Source organism: Poeciliopsis prolifica, unplaced genomic scaffold, assembly GCF_027474105.1.
Source record: "Poeciliopsis prolifica strain line A6 unplaced genomic scaffold, Auburn_PproV2 SCAFFOLD081, whole genome shotgun sequence".
Classification (NCBI taxonomy): Eukaryota; Metazoa; Chordata; class Actinopteri; order Cyprinodontiformes; family Poeciliidae; genus Poeciliopsis; species Poeciliopsis prolifica.
In genome coordinates, this window is record NW_026562456.1 from 789306 (window position 1) to 807790 (window position 18485).

An 18485-nucleotide genomic window follows, 5' to 3' on the forward strand; every position below is an offset into this window, starting at 1 on the left:
CTGTGTGCAGATTTAGAAGCAGCGAAGCAACTTTTTGAAGAAAACTGATGTCTGTGCTGCAGTTTCTGGTGCTGCTGCTGAAAGCCCACAGACCACAACCACAATCAGAATCAGATGTACCATGAGGCAGTTGGGAATGGAGGTAGCTATATAAATACAGGTACAGGTCAAAGCAGAGCATCAGTCGGTCCTCTGCTCAGAGCATCAAGTGAGTTTAGTGATCCAACATGCCGTCTTGCAGCGTTTCACTGGGTCTACTGGTCTTACTGGGAGGCATGCTGGCTTACGCTCTGCCATTTCAGGCTATTTCAAAGACGCTAAAAGAAAGTCACGAGTCCATCGCAACTTATCTGGTAAGTTTACTTGTTGGTGTCCCACAGGGATCGATTTTTGACTCTTTTCTTTTCTTTTTAAAGATTGATGTTGATGTTATTAATTTTCATTTAGGACGTAATTAGAAACACAAGACAAGTTGTTGAGATAGAGTCAGCATAGATTAAAATGTTTCTTAAATTTCCAACAAGCTAAAAAATAAGGATTGTGACCAAAGGGCCACGATTACTTACAAACTACAATATGATCTGTTTATTTGTTAAATGCAGAGAATAATATCCGTAAAGTGATTTTGAATTGAACCAACTTTGACACTTTCCCCAAAACTGTTTTTTGCAGTGTTTTTCTGAACGTTATTACTCAGCTTGTGGTTTCCACTCAGTACAAATGAGGTCATGACTATTGACTGACAATTATACTTTTAATTAATAAGCTTTCTGTAGCCTTAAACATAAAAGTAATGCTACAATGTCATGTGGTAAAAGTATCTGCAGGTTTTTTTGTTTTACAGATTTTATCACAGTGTTAGAGGAAGGCAGCTGTCTTTGATCTCAGAGATAAGTTCTGATTACATCACGTGAAAGCGAAAACACAATCTGATTTTTTATGCATTTTCTCAGATAAGTTATCTCAATAATCTGTGACAAAGCAGGGAAATTTCTCAACTCCAGTGGTTTTATTTTCAGTTTAGCTTTTACTTCAAATAATGGAAGTGAGCGTAATTGTGCATCATGTTTGCTTTAGGGCCTGACGCAGCTGGAGATCAACAGAGCTCCTCTCTTCGATTTCGTCATCAAAACCATCAACACCTCCTGCCAGGTAAACAAACAACATGGTGGTCGTCGTTTCACCTCTTTGTCATTTAGAGATTATTGGGTCAGAAATGGAGCCGTTTAATGCAGCTTCAGAGGAATAATTTCTGATCCATAATTCATTAAAACATGCAGCTAAAAATTTAATGTACTGAAAAACATCCACCAGGTACCACTGCTCACCGCACAATCTGTGAAGCTACAAGAAGGAAAAAACTCTGATTGTTTTTATTTCCAAAATATTTGAGAACTAGTGAGTAGGAAGGTTTTTTTCTTATTCTGATAGTTTTATTTAGCATTCTGGTATTTAGTTAACCTCTTTGAACTCTGACTTTCAAACCCGCTACACTTATAATGTGCTGGTATTATCTTTGTTCTATTTAATTGCAGTGATTTGGGACTACATGACATTAAAAAATATTAAATTTGATGTTTAAAAAAATAAAAAAGTCAGGCAGCATTTTAAGTTTTATCTGGTCCTCGTATTGTCACATCTCTGCTGTTATGAAAGAAGATTTACAATAAATCTAAGCATTACTGAAAATAAGTAATATCAAGATTTTGACAAAACAGAAGTGGAAGAGCTGGAAGTTACATCAGTCTGTAGCGCAGGAACGTTTTACCATGTGGGCCAAATTTCTTAACTATTAAGTATTTGCGGACCAAAACAAAAAGATATAAAATTTGAAAGTCCTTTTTCACGGCCTTTAAAATGATTACATTTCTGATGTCAGACTATCAGATTTGCACATTTGGGTATTACTCTCAAAATCTTTAGGTATAAAACTTACATTTTGCATGTTTGCTGTATTAAAACAAAGACATCTAGTTTTCAGCTTCTTTTGGGTTTGATTGAATACTTTTATTTTCAGTAATAAAAACGGGATTTGGGTCACTTTCTTTCAAAATGTTTGCTACTTTTAGCCACGTTTTTTGATTTAGGTGCAGCAAAATTGGCTTTTCAGTAAAAGTCTCTTGGTTTAAATTTTTAAAAAATAAAAACACAAATTAAAAGTCTCCATCTAGTTGTATGTGACGCACTTTGGACACATATGTATTAATGTGATTATGCCCAATAACGATTTAATTGGACCCAAAACAGAGCCCTGGGGATCTCCAATCTGTGCTTACGAATGATTAAATGTTTAACATTATATAATGTAACTTTTTGTAACAATTATGCTGTAAACATCCGTTACGACGTTATTTCTGGTGTTATTTTTAATCGGTCTTAGACAGAAAAACAAGCCTTCTCTAATTCCCAAGAACTGTCTCTTCCTTCACGTTCCACAGAGAAAAGACGACATGCAGCTGATGAGCGCCACTCTGGACGTCTACACGCGAATCTTTTCCCATGTCCGGCATCACCACGGCATCCACCTGCTGGACGGGCTGAGCGAGCCGGAACGGACCGAAGTACTACAATATCTGGTCAACCAGGAGAAAAATGTGAAGGAGCTGAAAAGCCGACTGATTTGTCACAATCAAAGCATGGAGAATGCTCTCATTGAGCTGAAAAGCATCAAGGTAACATTCATTAACTTTGCATTCAAGTGCATAGACCAACTTTTCATGCCAATTTTAGTGCAACTTTGCAGTAGAGCGTCAGCATTAAAAGTCTCATTACCCACAAAATAACGCATAATTGAAACTTTCAAATTACTTTCATTGCAACTTCTAGAGCAACTTTGTATCAAAAATGACAACATTTAACAAATAATTAAAAGTTGACACTTTAAATGATTTTTAATGCAACTTTCTGTGCAACTTTGCATTAAAAGTGTAATTATTTACCAAAGGACACTTGATGATAACAGTCAAACATTCTTGAAGACTTCTTGTTCTTGACAGGTGTTATGTCAGTCTTGTGCGCAGTCCTTCAAATAAAGTGTTACCAAATCTACTTGGAGGTTAAATATAAAATGCAGCGTCGTTTTTATGATTCACACTCTTCCCTGAACCGATCTGTAGCAGCGGAAGTTATTTATTGGCTGTAGCTGATATAATAATTGTGATTTTACGTGAATTGACCTGAGGTTTTCTGTCTGCAGGTGGATGACCCCCTGGTGCAGAAAAAGGCTCTGGCTCAGTACCTACAGATGTACCAGGCAGCTTCTGTTGTGGCAGAATCCAACGCTGCTTCTGCAAAGTAACCATCAATTATTCGCCAGTTGGACTAAAAATCGCTCTGCGAACCAACCAAACCTTTCTCTCACGTCTTATTTATCATTATTTACCTCTGTTTTTATTTTTTAAGTTATAACTTGAGTTGAGCTGCCTCTAGGTCTGTTACAAAAACCAATAAATCAATTATTTACAAGCTCAATAATTTCTATTCACATGATTTATCTCTGATAAAGTCTTGAGTTTGATGCTTTGGTCTCAATTATCTTCTTTTTTTGAAGGATAATTTTGAACAGAGACTTCAGTATCCATTTTATTTGTTGTTCCTTTGTTTTCTTTATTTATTTTGGATTTTTAAAATGTGCTCAATGTTAAATGTTCATTACAATTTAAAGTTCATTGACCTTTGAGAATGTGTTACTATGCCATTATTGCCATTATATTACTAGAAAATGGACTAAAACCAATAATATTATCGTTCATCTTAACTTCTGAGAGAATTTATTGTCCATCAGAATTTGTTTTTGTGACGGGCCTGGCTGTGTTCGGAGTTCATGTCTACTTCCACTTTCACAATTACTGTAACTGCAGTTTAAGTATTTAACAGGTTACTTGAAGCCATTTCACATGTTTCACTTGACTGAGGTATATTTATTTTATGATTATTTATTAGGAGTTATTTATTTTTAATTTATTGTGTTGTTTTTATTTCAATAAATGCAAAAAACTTTACCCAAAATGTGTTTTGTGACATTTTTTAAAGTTACGTTGACACTCAGATCAATCGGTTTTCTTTTAAACAGTTTGATTTGATGGATTTTAGGGGCTGAATGAATCGTGTCAGTAAAGTTAATGTTAATCTAATCTACCCGACAGTCATTTGAGTATTTCTGAAGATGACAGGAGTCTCAAAGTTTGTTGCTTTGTTCAGTTATGTTCTTGAAATCTGAGTGAAAAGGAATAGTAGGAGTACGGGTCCCTGCGGTGCTCCTGTTCTGTTAATCTCCTGGTTAAATTCAATCCTTCAGTCTCACTAACGCTGTTTTCACACCACAGTCCGATACACTCGGTTTGACGTAGGACCAAAACTGCAACATTTGTTCCAGCTGCAGTGGTTCTCTTCCTCTCTGCTCTGAGTCAAACCAACCAAACCCTCTGAGCAACCTGTTCCCCTCCTGGCCTGTGGGGGCGTCGCACCACCAACCACTGAAGGAAACAACACAAAACCCTCTGAAGACACTAACCGCAACTTCCATCTTTACTAAATGGAAACAAAAATTGAGTGGCGTCAGATTTTAGCAGTTGTAGATTATTCTTTTATCTTTGGTAAATTTCTCCCAGCAGCGCTAGGCGAGTTTGTTTTGGTTGAATTTATCCAAAATGCCGAGCAACAGTCAACTTCCTGCTTTTGGAGTCTGGACCAGTCTTTCTAGGCGAATGGACTGGAGTTGGATAAAAGTGGACTGCACAGAAGTGGTGTGAATGTACCTGAAGAGTTTCTGACAGAAAGTCAGGCTGAATTGTGTTAAATGCAGTGGAGGAATCAAAGAACGCGATGCTAACATTGCTGCTTGATTTATCCAGAAGGTAAATACAACCAAAACAAACACGCTAGGCTAGCAGGAGAAATGGCTCATGGTCTTTTACCAAAGACCAGAGGGAAATCCTACAACCACGAAAATCTGATGCCACTCCATTTTTATTTGCATTTGGTGAAGAAGAAAAGGAAGCAGCAAAATCTTCTGAATGGTTGAAGATAAGTTTACTTTTCTCTGTCAATGTTTCTTTTTTTTTAATTTAAAATGAAGTCAGTCTTGTGTTGTTGAAGTGGGTGAGGTGTTCTTCTATAGAGGGAATCAGCCTCTAAAGTTTAAGAACCAATTATTTACATTTCAAATTGTATTAATTCAACAAACTGATTTTGGTTGAGTCATAGGGCTGCAAGTCTGCAGGCATATAAAGACTAAACAGGATATAAACTTGACAGACGGTTTCATTTTAAATCTTGGCAACTAAAAGAAAACTCTAAAGTATGTGAAGTATATAAATAAATAAATGTCTGAAAATATCAGCGGTAATAAATCCCACCTTCTGAAGGAAAGCATTTATTCGGTGGAGTAAAGACACTTAAGATGAACAGAAGAAAAAGTGAGTGGAATAACTATCCTGTGACATCAGGCTGACATTAGCAGGTTTCCCTTCTCTTCACCAATCATGTGGAGGGATTTCCCCTCCACTGCATGATGTAATGAAACACTAAGAAGAGGACGGCAGCGGCTCACAACTAGTCAGAATATGTGACACTATAAATAAAAACAAAACAGATAAATATAAAATGAAATGACGAATCCTGTAACTAATACTAATTCCACATGTTTGTTAATCAGTTAACTAACTGCATGTTTTGATTATTCATCTATAAACTAATGTAACCCATGTGACCGACATGACCCAATCATCTTTCCTTTAAGTTCATTGTCATGTGTGTGTCCCGGTTTGGCTGCTGCTCACTGTTGGTTGTCGCGTAGGTTGTTGATAAAACACCTTGAAGTTCTAAATCGACACATCACTCATTTAATCTCTAAATTTTGAAGATCTCCGGTGAGTTGTCAAATACCATCTGACTTGACGTTGTGTTGTATCTGCAATAATAGCGCCGCTAACATTCCCCCCCATTACAATATTCGCCAGGTTGTGATACCTTCCTGATTTGAACAACTTATCATTGCATCCACCTCCTCAGAAAATTTGTTACTCGACAGTGAGTAAATATCAGTCATTTATAGTAGGGCGTTATTTTTGCTACACTCCGCAAGTTAGCATTAGCTACCAACTCGACAATCAGTGGCCACATCAGTTTAGCTTACTTATGAATTACTTACTTAATAAAAAGTCATACTGTTGCAGCCGAATTAAAGACCACACATTTGATATTTAAGGGTTTCCCTTTCAACTTTAGATTTGATTATTTTCCATGATTTCTTTGTTGGTGTTACTTTCTATGCTAGTGCAGCAATGAAGTTTGGTATCCAACATGATCTTGTTTGTAGTTACTTTGATCAATCACATTTTTAAATTGATTGATTTGATTCAATATTAGTTGTTTGACATAATTAGCAGTCATTACAATTAAGCAATTTTGAACTTGAATTATGAAGTGCACTTTTTAAAAGGATTTTTTCTTATTATAATGAAATTGTCAAAACATGATTATTATTATAAGTGTATTGTTTGTTTTCTATTTTCCTGTTTCTTTTGAGAACTGTATTTATTTATTTTTGTTGTTTTGGTATTATCATCATCATTATTATTATTATTATTATTATTATTATTATTATTATTATTATTATTATTATTGCCACTGCAATAATAAATCAGTTGTATTAATTATTCACCCAATCATGACTCCATGTCGTACCTACTTCTGATCTACAAACTGGTTAACACTATACTTTGCAGTCAGATCTGCGCATCTAAAGAAAGCGTTACACTAAACAACAAAATTAAGGTTTCTTCAAGTTTCACCAACTCAAATAAAATTTAAGACTCACAAAACCAAATTTATGAAAAACAATAAGTTTGCACTTAGCCATGATGCACATAAAAAACTAGCTAGATAACTAGCTAGAGTACATTGGCAGCTGTTAGCGGTAGCTTCAACCGCCTTGTGTCAGAGAACGCTGTGAAGATTCGACTCAAACTTTATTTTCACAGAAAAACTCAGTGAGGAATGAAGCTACATAGAAAATACAAGATCCGGTAGTTCTGCCTCTAAAAATTTATGACCAACTTGCATTTGTTTTTATGAATTTAAGACATTTTAAATAGGCTTTAATTTTAGATAAATTAATCTAAGATGTTTTAAGGGTGTGTTAACACCCTAAATTAAATCTGCTTCAAGCTGATCATAGACGTGTATATTTTTAATTTATGTTAAAGCGCTGACAACTGTAGCTTCTATTGTAACACCTTTCAAACTCTGACATAATTTTACCACTTCTTTTCACAACGTGTAATTTCTACAATTAATGATTATGTTGCATGTTGAAGTGTGGTCAGCGATCATGCCTTCACCACGTCACTTAACTCATTTCACACTCCTCTGGTTTATGGTAAAAAGACCTTTCGACTTTTTCTGTCTTCCTGCTGTCGTCACCTTCCTACACTGAGGAGCATCTGAATGCAGCGTCAAACCACAGCCTTTGACTCAGGCCCGTCGTACAGGGGCAACCCTCAACGCAACGCCGGATTTCTCCTCGTTCACACCAAGAAAAACGTCCACGCTCCAAAAGTTTAGAAAATATGATTCATCAAAATGGATGACCTGTTGGCGGGGTCGTCAACAAATAAGTAAAAATCATGATCTAACAGCATTAAATAAGCATGTAAATTAATTTTTCCTGTTTGCTTAGGAGTCTGATATTCACTTAACAAAAGTAGAAGAGCAGAAGTTCAGTCCAACCGAGCCGCGCTTTTATCTATGTTTTTTATGTGCTATTTGAAATATCTATTAATTAAAAATGGTTAAAACTCAAAATAACTTCCTCAGTTTCACAAAAAAGTTTTTAATGCTCGCTTAAGGTTGTTTTTGGCTTTTCCAAAAGAGTTATTACGCTAAAGATGAGATGGAAACACAATTACCAAATAAGTTCTGACAAAACAAACTTTTACCTCTTATACTTCCTGATCATTACAGCAATGAGTGACATCAACGTCTGACAGAATCACCATTTCTGTAGCCTGGTTGATTCACTACAAACTACTAGATAGAAACATTTTCTTTCTTTTTTGTGACATTTCTCAAAATTCACATGATATTTCAATGGAAACGTAGCTTGTAGAACTGTTCTAATATTTTGATTTTGTCATTAAAACTAAATTGCCTTCAAGAATCTTATAGTATCACAGATTACATCAAGTATAGCAATTGAGATTCAGCCCTTTGCTTTATTTACCAACCATACTTTATTTCTGACTTCTCTTCATTAGCAATAATTTTTAGATGCATTTTCTGAATGGAAAGCTCCATTTTAGAGGGACAACGGTTCTACTTTAGCTTAAATTTAAAATCAAGAACACAAGACAATTCAACTAAAAACTTATTTTATGCTATAAATGTCATTTTTTTACATCTGGAAACTGAGAACGCTGAATGAAAACGTTGGACTGTCGACACATTAAAGCTCAGTGCTTAAGAGTCAATCAAATACACACATAAAACTAGAATTAGGCAAAATATGCAATGAGTCAGGCATTAGATACACTGCAAGTACACAAATAAATTCCTGTATTTGCAAGGATTTATTTGTTCATCAGGTTTAACTCTACAATCTGAAAAATCTCCCAATATTTTAAATCTTAACCATCCAAATAACCTGCATTGTTCTCTAATAGTTCTCCTGATGTTATTATTTTTTGCTGTTGTTGCATTTTAAAACCTAAAGTTGACTGAATCACCATTGCAGGTAAAACAGTGAGAGGATTTCACCCTGGGTTCATCAGAAGTTTTGCAAAAATAAGATGGTTTATATTCAAGATCACATTTGAGAAGAAACAGTTCATTTCCTTCAAACAGAGATGAACTTCCTATTGTGAAACTCCGGCGTTATGTGCGTGAGCAGGGGATACCCGTACGCTCTAACACCTGAGTGTCCTCACCTTCCTGTTTCTTTGTCTGCTTCATCTTTTCTGCTCAATGGCAGCAGCCTCCGTCAGACAACTGAAGGCTCCCCTGTTGTTCCTCAGAGCTGAATTTCATAAAAGAGGAGGAAAATAAAAGACTGGGTTAGTAAGAAAATTCGAAAACATCTCCAGGTAGCTACCGGAGGCTGAGCTTCATGTAAAGTTTTCTGCAAAAATTCACTTTGACGCAAAGAAACAGAAACTTTACATTAATTAATCTAGAATTTGCTTTCTACTGCTACCAAAACAACAAAAGAATCCCTTTAATGCCGCTTCTCCCCCTGAACACAGCATCATCACACTGAAACACGGTGGTGGCAGTTTAATGATGTGGGAATGCTTTATTTTTCCAGCAGGGATTTGAAGAAATATGGAGCTGAATCCAGAATACTAAGAAGCTTCAAAAGACAGAAAAAGAGCTCGAGATACGATGGACGGCTTAGATCAGGGGTACCCAAATTGCGGTCCGGGGGCCATTTCTGGCCCTGCGAAGGATTTTCAGTGGCCTCTTTGACTCTGAAATTTTAGCAAATCTGACCTACTGGCACAGTTAATGTAGCTGGACACTTCTTCATCTTTTAGGACAACAATAACTAAGAAATATTAGGTGTAAAATAAAAATTCCCATTTTTAAAAGTTTTTGCGTTGATCTTAATTCAGAGTAAATAGAACCATAAACATTGACCTGTTTTTGCTCACAACCTCAACAAGAAAACAATCAACGCTAAAAACATATAAACTGTGGGTTTATCTTATAATAGACACATATCGCAACAATTTACCGATTTGTTTTATACAAAAATAATTTTACTCTTTTATTAAGTAGATAAAATGAAAATGGGACATGTTCTTCTTAAACCTTTTGAACATGTAATCATACATGTGACTTTAAATTACTTTTAAAAACTTTTGAAAAATACCAGAGAACAAACCGCACCAAAAGAGCAAAAACTAGTTTATAGGTGTAATTTCTGTTTTATTTGGAGTTCACACCGAGTCTGTGTGTAAAACCCCCACAACATGATACCTCCACCACCATACTTCACACTGTACTGAGGAATTAATCTCCTATAATTTGCAGGGAGAGAGGTTTCAGCATTTTGGTTAAAAAAATGAAAGAATAAAAATACAAATTTAAAGAAACTGTCAGTTTAAGTTACAGAGAAAAGATCTGTGACTTTTTTCTCAGTAAAAATATTTTAATTCTTCCAAGAATGAGAACAGAAACCAAACCTGTTTTAAATGTCAGTCTATATCCTAAAACTCCACCATCACAGGCTCAAACTTGTTCATATTGACAATATTTCTGCTTTTTGAGGAGCTAAAAGTTACAAATGAAGCTCAAGATGTCTGTTAAAGTTAGATATAAATGATCCACCCTGATTCTAGTTGATCTGCTGCTGTTGTGTGTTTGTGTCGCTGAGTTAACCCTTCATGCAGACGTTTAACTCTGCAGCTTTCTAAACCGCAGGCCTGCAAAGTTTCACCTGCAGTCCATAGTTTGGTCTTTGTTCTGTTTGCTGGATGTGATCAGTTTACTGTGCATCCAGCCTGCAGACAGCGGCAACAATTACAGAATTACTAAACACAATTAATAAAAAAATATCACAAAGAACACATTTAATTAAGAAAAACTACATTAACCTTTAATTAGTTGTTACAAAGCAACTATTGCAAAATGTTTGATATGCAGGAAATATCTTCAGGTATTTAATTCCATCAATTTGAAGTAAAATGCCAAAAACATAAAACTTTTTTACCAGCTATAAAGTGAAGTTAGTTTATAATGACTATAAATAAGGCAGTTCATTAATCAGGACTTAGTAGAAGAAAGTTACTGCTGAGAGAAAGTCATAAGAAGTCAAGATTTCAGGATACAGAAAACATCAGGATGAAGATTCTCTGCATGAAAAACTTTCTGCAAGCTGGAACATGGTGGTGGCAGCATCATGGTGTGGAAGACGATGGAGCTAAACCTTATTAAAAGGCTGCAGGAAACTTGAGCTCCCACCAGGACAACTGCCAGTTCAGATCAAGGCAGTCGTGTCTTAGAATGGCCTACTCAAAGTCCTGACCTAAATCCAAGAATTAAAATCTGATCTCCACAGACGTTCCGAATCCAATCTGACTGAACTTGTTGTAGTTCTGCAAAGAAGAGGAGATCTGCAGGATTTAACACGTCTATTTTCATGTAATGCAGAAACATAAATGCTAATAAATAAGTTTTGAGTCTCGGCTCGTTTACTATAAGGCTCCTTCTGTGAAGCGCCGACCCTCCTGTGGTTTAATTTCCTGGTTGCAGCTGATGCATCTTGCAACAGGTTGTTTTCTACTCTAAACAGTGACAGCAGCAGTGATGTGATCACAGAACTGCATCTGTTCAATGTTCCAGGTAATTATCTCACTTTATGTGCAGACAGAAAGACGGGCCAGAATCAGAACCGGTTCTGCACAGGACAAATCCTTTAACGCCACCCACAGTGGTTCTGCCTTTTCTCTGAAATGATTCGCTGCAGCAGAAAGGTGGTGATATCGCCTGCTTTTCATTCTATCTTTCCATCATATTATGAGTCACAAACGTTCCTGGTGAAGCTGAACGTCACAACATGAGAGAAAATACTGAAAAATTAAGACAATTATGGAACCATTTAGCATTTTCCTTATAAAAATTCTCATTTCTTATTTTCTTCTTCCTTTATTTTTACACAATGCAAGGCATGAACCTGATCTACTGCAGGTGCATATCAGTGAGTTATATTGGTTATTTCCAATCATTTTGATGCAGATCTCCATTTCAGTAATCAGTTTGGAGTGTGAGAGGAAACTAGAGAAAGAAACCATGCTAACCATGAAAATATGCACTGTGTAGAAGATATTACTAATTCAATTAAACAAGTTATTTATCACACAATATTTGATACACTTCAAATTATTTTTCACCACAAGTTTTTCTTCCACTCAACTTTCCATGGGTATCCTTGCATATAAGATGAACATTACGCTCATCAGAAATCAGTTTCTCCTCATTGTGGAAGATATCAGTGATTATCTGCTGAATTACAATCAAATGTGTCACATTATGAATCAGTTTAACTTTTTCAATAAGCTGCGATGTGGGTAGATAATCGCTGGAGATGAGTCGAGTGAAATTAGCTTTTTCATTTAGACTTAAAACAAGACAAAACTAACTAGTAGCTTTTCAGCAACTTACTTTCTACCTTGATTGAGATTTGGGATCCTGCACAAACAGGTTGTGCAAAAAGCATTTTTATATTTTATGAAGCTTAATTATGTTGTGAAATGTAGAAAAAAATGTTTTTTTTGTTTTTGGAGCATTAATGTCCAGGGTCAGAAATGTTCACAATACACTTCAAAACATCTGTTGTTGATACCAGAGGAAAACAGATTTTTATCCAACTTCATTACACTGCAAAAACTAATGTTACCATGTATTTTTATCAATAAGTCCCGAATATAGATTTTAAAAAAAGTACCAGTTTCATTGGCTGATTTTTTTGGGGGAAAAATTTTAAATCAAGGTGTAATTTGTATCAACAATTAAAACATGCTCCTCTATCTGGCTGAAAAGCTACTTGCAAGTCAGTTTTGTCTTATTTTGAGTAAAATGTGATATTTGTACTAGAAACTAAAAAATACTTAAGATTTAATGTTTTGGCAGTGTAGGTGAATTTTTCACTGGATTGTCAGGAGCAAGACTTTCCTGCAAAAAAATGTTGAAACTCTTTTCCAAATACGACATATTTTCTTCTTGCTTTTACTGTATTTTCTTTAACTGCATAACTTAATGTGATTAGCTAAAACTTATGCATTATTAATTTTGGATCTATCAGGTGCATATGATGGATAAGCTTGATTTAAGTAAATAATTCCTTAATCCTGATGAAAATTTACTATTTATACATGTTATTGACTTAGATCAAGCTCCTATTTGTTGCTGAAAAGTAACTTTTCTGTAAGTTTTCTCTTATTTCAAGTGTACTAAGATATTTGCAGTAGAAATTAGACCAAAGGTTTTTGCAGTGTAGGTTTTTCCTGTCTAAACAGTGTGTAAGTTCAGTACCAAATTGTGCATCACTATTGCCTTAAACTCCAAAATAAAAGATAGATGTAGATGTAGAAAGATGTAGAAAATCTTTCTGCATTCAGAAAGATTTTAGTTATGGAAAAAAATATCTTGCAATAAATAACAGTAGCACTTTTTATTTATATTCAATTATTTACTCAACTTGTGCTTTGCACTAGAAACTAGACCAGAAAGACTTCGAGTTTTTGCAGTGTAGGTCTTAAATTGTACCAAATGTTGCACAATTAGTGCCATACACTCGAAAATAAAAAAAATATTCTGTTGTATTGCATGAAATCCAGCCAAACGGTTTATTCAAAGTGAGATCAGCTGTTTAATTACTCCTCAGATTTCCCAGGAAAACCCTAAACGCACCAGACTGATCACTGTTTGTAAAAGTTTCCATGGGGTTTCTGTTGGATCTAATGTTTTCCGACGCAGGCTGCCGCCTAAACCACATCAACGTTTTCCAGCTGCTTTTGTCTTCTTATGCAGAACATCAGCATCCCTGAACCTTTCTGACCCCCCAGAATGACCAGTTGCACCTTTACTTCCCACCAAATCCAGGGGAGAAAAAGGAAATTATCAGAAACTTAATAAATTGTTGAACTTGCATGAGTCGGAGACCCCTCACCCACTTCTATGAAGTTTGGTGATTTAAAGGAAACTGCACAACCACATTTTTCACACTTAGATCACTGCTGCATCTCTGCATCACTCTCTCTCTCTCTCACTCGGAGGCTGATATAAATAAAAGCTTTCATGACAAGTCAAACAGTTTGAGCCAACTTCAGGGCGAGAAACACGACTGTCGAGTCGCTCCGACAGGGATCGAAAACGACCGGCTATCGCATCGGGATCACTCCGGGAGTCAAACCGACACCTCAGCAGACAGTCAGAGGAGCGGGATGATGATGAAGATGGGCACTGTGATGAGGAAGGTGGTCTGCCTGTTGGCGTGGCTGTCTGTGGGTCAGGTCAGCGGGTCGTACCTCCCTCAGGACATGAACAGAACCCTGCAGGACCTGCTGCAGCACTATGTGAGTACGAACAGCAGCGCCGCAGCCGAGCGGCTCAGTCTGAGTGTGTGGAGGTCTTTGCTGCTTCCTGATGCTCTTGCCACAAACTCTCACACACACATGCGCAAACACGTAGACTTGAGTGGGTTAAAGGCCAACCTGCTGCTTTCATGCACCAACTCTATGCTTCATTTCTCAAGTTTGTTTCAACAAGTAACGCAACAACAAGTGTCCTGTGATCCAGCTACAGTAAAACATATAGAAAGGAAAAAGAATTATGAGACTTTTTAGGACTTTTACATCTGCATTACGGGATTACAAATCTACACTGCAAAAACACAAAATCTTACTCGCGCAAACATGTTTGTGAACTTGGACAAAAAAAACAAAAGTAACATTATTTCACTTGGAACATGGAAAAAATGTCTGATTTTAAATGCAATAATCTGTCAGTGGAACTAGTATTTTTTCTTTAATATTCAGGAATTATTTTCTTAAATTAAGCTCCTGTGTGTTGTTGCAAAGTTACATATGAGTTAGCTTTTTCCAAGCATACTAAAATACTTGCACCAAAAATACTTTTTTGCTGCTAGAGGTTGTTGTGAATGTCTGCAGGAATCATGCTTAATTATCTCATGTAAAATTTTTATCTTATTTTGAAAGCCAAGCACAATGCAAGCTTGAGATTCCCTTTCTAACAGTGAATGCACCATCAAGGCCTTCTTTCAATGCTGGTCTGTTCAAATGTGCAGGAATGTTAATTATTTCTATTGTTATGAAAACAAATATTTGTTTTTGATCTCTTTGCAGAAAATCTCTAAATCGGACATATACGACGGAAAGCACGTGTTCCCCAAAGATGAATTGAAAGGCAAAATGGAGGTAAACGTTCACCATCAAACATCTAAATCAATAACAGCTACAGAAATAAACAATGAAATAGAGTAAAGTCTTTACTTTGGTTATAAATTAAGTAAAGATTTCTAATCTAAAGTGGTTAATGATTAATTTAATTATTGTAATTCTCATAGTTGTGTTGCACCATTGGTGTAGAGCCATTATGTTTAAAGTGCTGTTAGCTTAAAGAACAACAAAATCAAAGTTAGCACTGACATTAATGACTTAAGATCCTTAAGATAAACAAATTATACATAATATTTAGAGAAATTAAAGGCTAATAATCTATCACAAGGCAGACAGTAAATATTTATGAGCTTCAGAAATCCCAGGCTAGCATGTCCTGGTTAGTTGATGCTAAACTAGGTTTACAACTTGAGCTAATATTTATATAGTGAATCTATTTCCACACATTTATGTAAAATTTGGGTTTTTAAGTGTATTTAAGTGACTAAATATTCCCATTGTGTGTATGTATGTGTGTGCGTGCGTGCGTGCGTGTGTGCATGCGTGTGTGTGAGAGTGTGTATTAAGGGCCTGTTGAGTGTCAGAAGCTGTTTTCTCGCTGATGCTACCAAGCTAGCAGTTAGCTGGTGTTTCTGTCTGCCAAAACATTTTCAGACACTTTGAAAAACCTGAATTTATCACACAGGAGTTTATGTTGAGGTTATTGTGGTTTTTCTTTTCTTCAAACTGGAACTTTCACTCTCCCCAAACTGATATAAAGTTTGCATTTTGTTAGTTTCAAGAGCCGATTCTAGGTGATTTCAAACGTTACGCTCTTTGTGACACAAGCTGGCGTTTCTCGTGAAGAATGATGTGGTTTTCATGTGAAGATGAAGATCAGTTTCAGGTTTAGATCAGTAGAGGAACAAATTACAAAACAAATCCTGAACACAAAGGGCTACGTTTATCAGAAAATATAACTTTAGATCATTTCTTCACTATGATTTGGGTAAATATGGGCAAAATACAGATAACAGTGACCATGAGAGCTTATTTTTGTTCTTAGAGCTAAATTTATTTAAAGAATCTGGTGAATGTGTCACAAAGGAAACATAAATAAAGCACAGACTGTCTTGTAGTATATGTCAACATTATTTCACTGGAGTTTTTAGCACAGCTTTAGTGACCAGCTAGCGTGTACAGCCCCCAGGGGGTTTGCCATTCACTTTTTCCTTTGAGCAAAATGTTCCTAAGACCTCTTGTGACTCATTCAAAAAGCAACAATTCAATGTAGTTTTTATCCAGTCTGACACTTTTTTTTCTCACCTCTGACCCTCCTGCTGCACCTGAATATGAATCTATAACCAGATAAAACTGTCGCATCCAGATGAGCAAAACTGGAATGTGACATTCATGTCTAACAGGCAGTGGGTGGCATTCCCCTTTATGGCCCACACTACACTTAGTTTAACTCTTGTGTGGGAAACCACAGAGTTTTTCCACTGTGTGAAAAACCTCTAGCACCTCAAGGCTGGTACATGCTAGTCAACCAAGAGATGAGCAGCTTTTTTTGTTGCATTTAACAGGTTTAATTAACTTATTCGTATCGCAGTAAAAGTAAAAAATGGACAATTAAAACTCTGTAGTAATTTTTTCATCTTTTCAGTCCCAGATGTTGTTTATGGGCGGCGTTTTGGAGGCGTATGAGAAGCTGTTTGGACACATGCTGAAGGAGCTGCCCACTCCAAGCCCCCTGTCGGCCACCAGTAAGGACAAAGCGGACACGCCGGGCCCCAGCACCACCGCGCCGTCAGCTGCCGGCGACATCAGGTCCAACCTGACCAAAGTTTTACAGAAGATCAGGGAACTGAAGCGGCACAGGTATCAGGAGGAAGTCAAGATTCTCCACGGACTGCAGAAACTCAAACACATTGAGGTACGGAAACGGTTCTTCACTTGGTTCTGCTGAAGTCTGGATCTGGAGAAGCGTTTTCTAAAGTTATTTTTTGTGTTTTTACAAGCCAGTACCATGTGTGGCATCTTAAATTGTGTGAATGCTTTTAAATTTGAAGGATTTTCAACAATATTTGAAGTTCTCAAAGTCAAGGTTGATGTTTGGGTTCAAAAAGGCCCAGTTTGGGTTTATTAAAACACCTTGTGAAGTGTTTGAGAAAGTTTCTAAGAGATCTTAAAGACTTTTAAAGAACCTTTGAGAACAATTACCTTATTTTAACTGAAATAATTGAAATAAGAGGCTCAAGTTAGACGTTTTAAGTATTTTCAAGGTCTTAAAATACAATAAATAACCATAATTAACCACTTACAGACGCAGCTTATCACTGGATGAACTTGTTGATATTATTTGGAAACTGACCTGTTTTCCTTCTCTAGATGGACAACATCAAGGTGCAGGGCAAAGCATTGTGGGAGCTGCCGTGGATTTACGAGAAAGCGAACTCGCTGGCTGACAACGTCATGAGGAGGCGGCGGCGACGGCGGCAAACCAGGACCAAGTCTCGCCTGGCAGCCTGAAAGACGACCAAAAGGGCAGCAATAACAGCTACAAAAACACCAGCAAAATAAGGATGTCAGATAACAAAAATTTAAATTAAAGTGCCTATTAAGGATTTAGTAATTAGGAGATTCTATATATTTATTGACTAAACAACAAACTATCAGGCTAAGCTTGATACATCTAATGTTGCAATGTTTTAAATAGGATTTAATGTTTTTTACTTGAAAACAAGATGCTGCAAAGATTAGGATAAATAATTTCACCTGGAAATACTTGATTTATCCTCTTTAAAAACATCAGAGGGTAAAAACTGAGAAGATGAGCTAGATGTAAAACATAACCCTGGATAGAGTGTTGAACTCTGATTGGACAGTGGCAGAGAGGTGGGTGGGGCCTGATGGGGACCTCTGATTGGTCAGACACTTTAACTGAAAGTAAACAGAGTCCAAACCAAGTTTTATTTTCTTTCTTTCTTGAGATTGAGTGAATTTTGTATCAACAAAGTTGTTTTTACTGAAGTGCTTTGGAGAGTTGATGATGTTTACAGTACAAAGTACACCCAAGTTTTTTCATTATGTACTGTAAAGTAATTGTACTTCTCTGCACCTTCAAGCCCAGCACTGATGTACTATTATTACAGCAGAAGAACTACAGTCGTCAGGGATTTCATCGTTTTTGCTGACATGTTCTAGTTTGTTCGTATTTATTTAGTATTTAAGAGTTTTATTTAATAGTGAATCACGCTGTTATGACTGTTGATTATTTATTGTGTATTTATTGATTGGCACAAGTTGACAGGTTTCGCATGAAATAAACACAAAGCACTTCAGTTGAATGTGTCGCCCTTATTTTCTGTGGTTCAGACCAGGATTAGAGTAGTCTTGGTTTGGTTTTAATTTTAATTCAGTGTTTATGAGTTATTAATTAAATACTGGTGAGTTTTAGCTTAGTTTTTATTAGGTGTACTACTAGCTTTAGTTTTTAATACTTTTGTTCATTTTTAGGTGCAAAATTCAAAATGGTTGAAGTATATTGTTATGATTATTTATACATTGGGTTGAGCGTAATTTTCT

The 18485-nt window shown here is 36.2% G+C and overlaps 2 protein-coding genes across 2 annotated transcripts; both read left to right on the plus strand.

Moving 5' to 3' along the window:
- Positions 1–227: 227 nt before the first annotated feature.
- Positions 228–3318, plus strand: LOC129352836 (interferon gamma 1-like). Its single transcript, XM_055022008.1, has 4 exons — positions 228–353; positions 1078–1152; positions 2439–2672; positions 3197–3318. The coding sequence occupies exons 1-4, from the start codon at positions 228–230 to the stop codon at positions 3296–3298; spliced, it is 537 nt and encodes a 178-aa protein (XP_054877983.1). The 3' UTR covers positions 3299–3318.
- Positions 3319–13875: 10557 nt separating this feature from the next.
- LOC129352832 (interferon gamma 1-like) lies at positions 13876–18126 on the plus strand. The gene is made up of 4 exons (XM_055022004.1): positions 13876–14075; positions 14865–14936; positions 16564–16833; positions 17289–18126. The coding sequence occupies exons 1-4, from the start codon at positions 13944–13946 to the stop codon at positions 17427–17429; spliced, it is 615 nt and encodes a 204-aa protein (XP_054877979.1). The 5' UTR covers positions 13876–13943; the 3' UTR covers positions 17430–18126.
- Positions 18127–18485: the final 359 nt, after the last annotated feature.

Bases quoted from the DNA above. Each gene is read 5' to 3' on its own strand.
- LOC129352836 (XM_055022008.1), top strand. From the start codon at position 228: ATGCCGTCTTGCAGCGTTTCACTGGGTCTACTGGTCTTACTGGGAGGC. The intron at 354-1,077 runs GTAAGTTTACTT...TGTTTGCTTTAG, and splicing joins AGTCCATCGCAACTTATCTG to GGCCTGACGCAGCTGGAGAT. The intron at 1,153-2,438 runs GTAAACAAACAA...CACGTTCCACAG, and splicing joins CCATCAACACCTCCTGCCAG to AGAAAAGACGACATGCAGCT.
- LOC129352832 (XM_055022004.1), top strand. From the start codon at position 13,944: ATGATGATGAAGATGGGCACTGTGATGAGGAAGGTGGTCTGCCTGTTG. The intron at 14,937-16,563 runs GTAAACGTTCAC...TCATCTTTTCAG, and splicing joins AATTGAAAGGCAAAATGGAG to TCCCAGATGTTGTTTATGGG. The intron at 16,834-17,288 runs GTACGGAAACGG...TTCCTTCTCTAG, and splicing joins AGAAACTCAAACACATTGAG to ATGGACAACATCAAGGTGCA.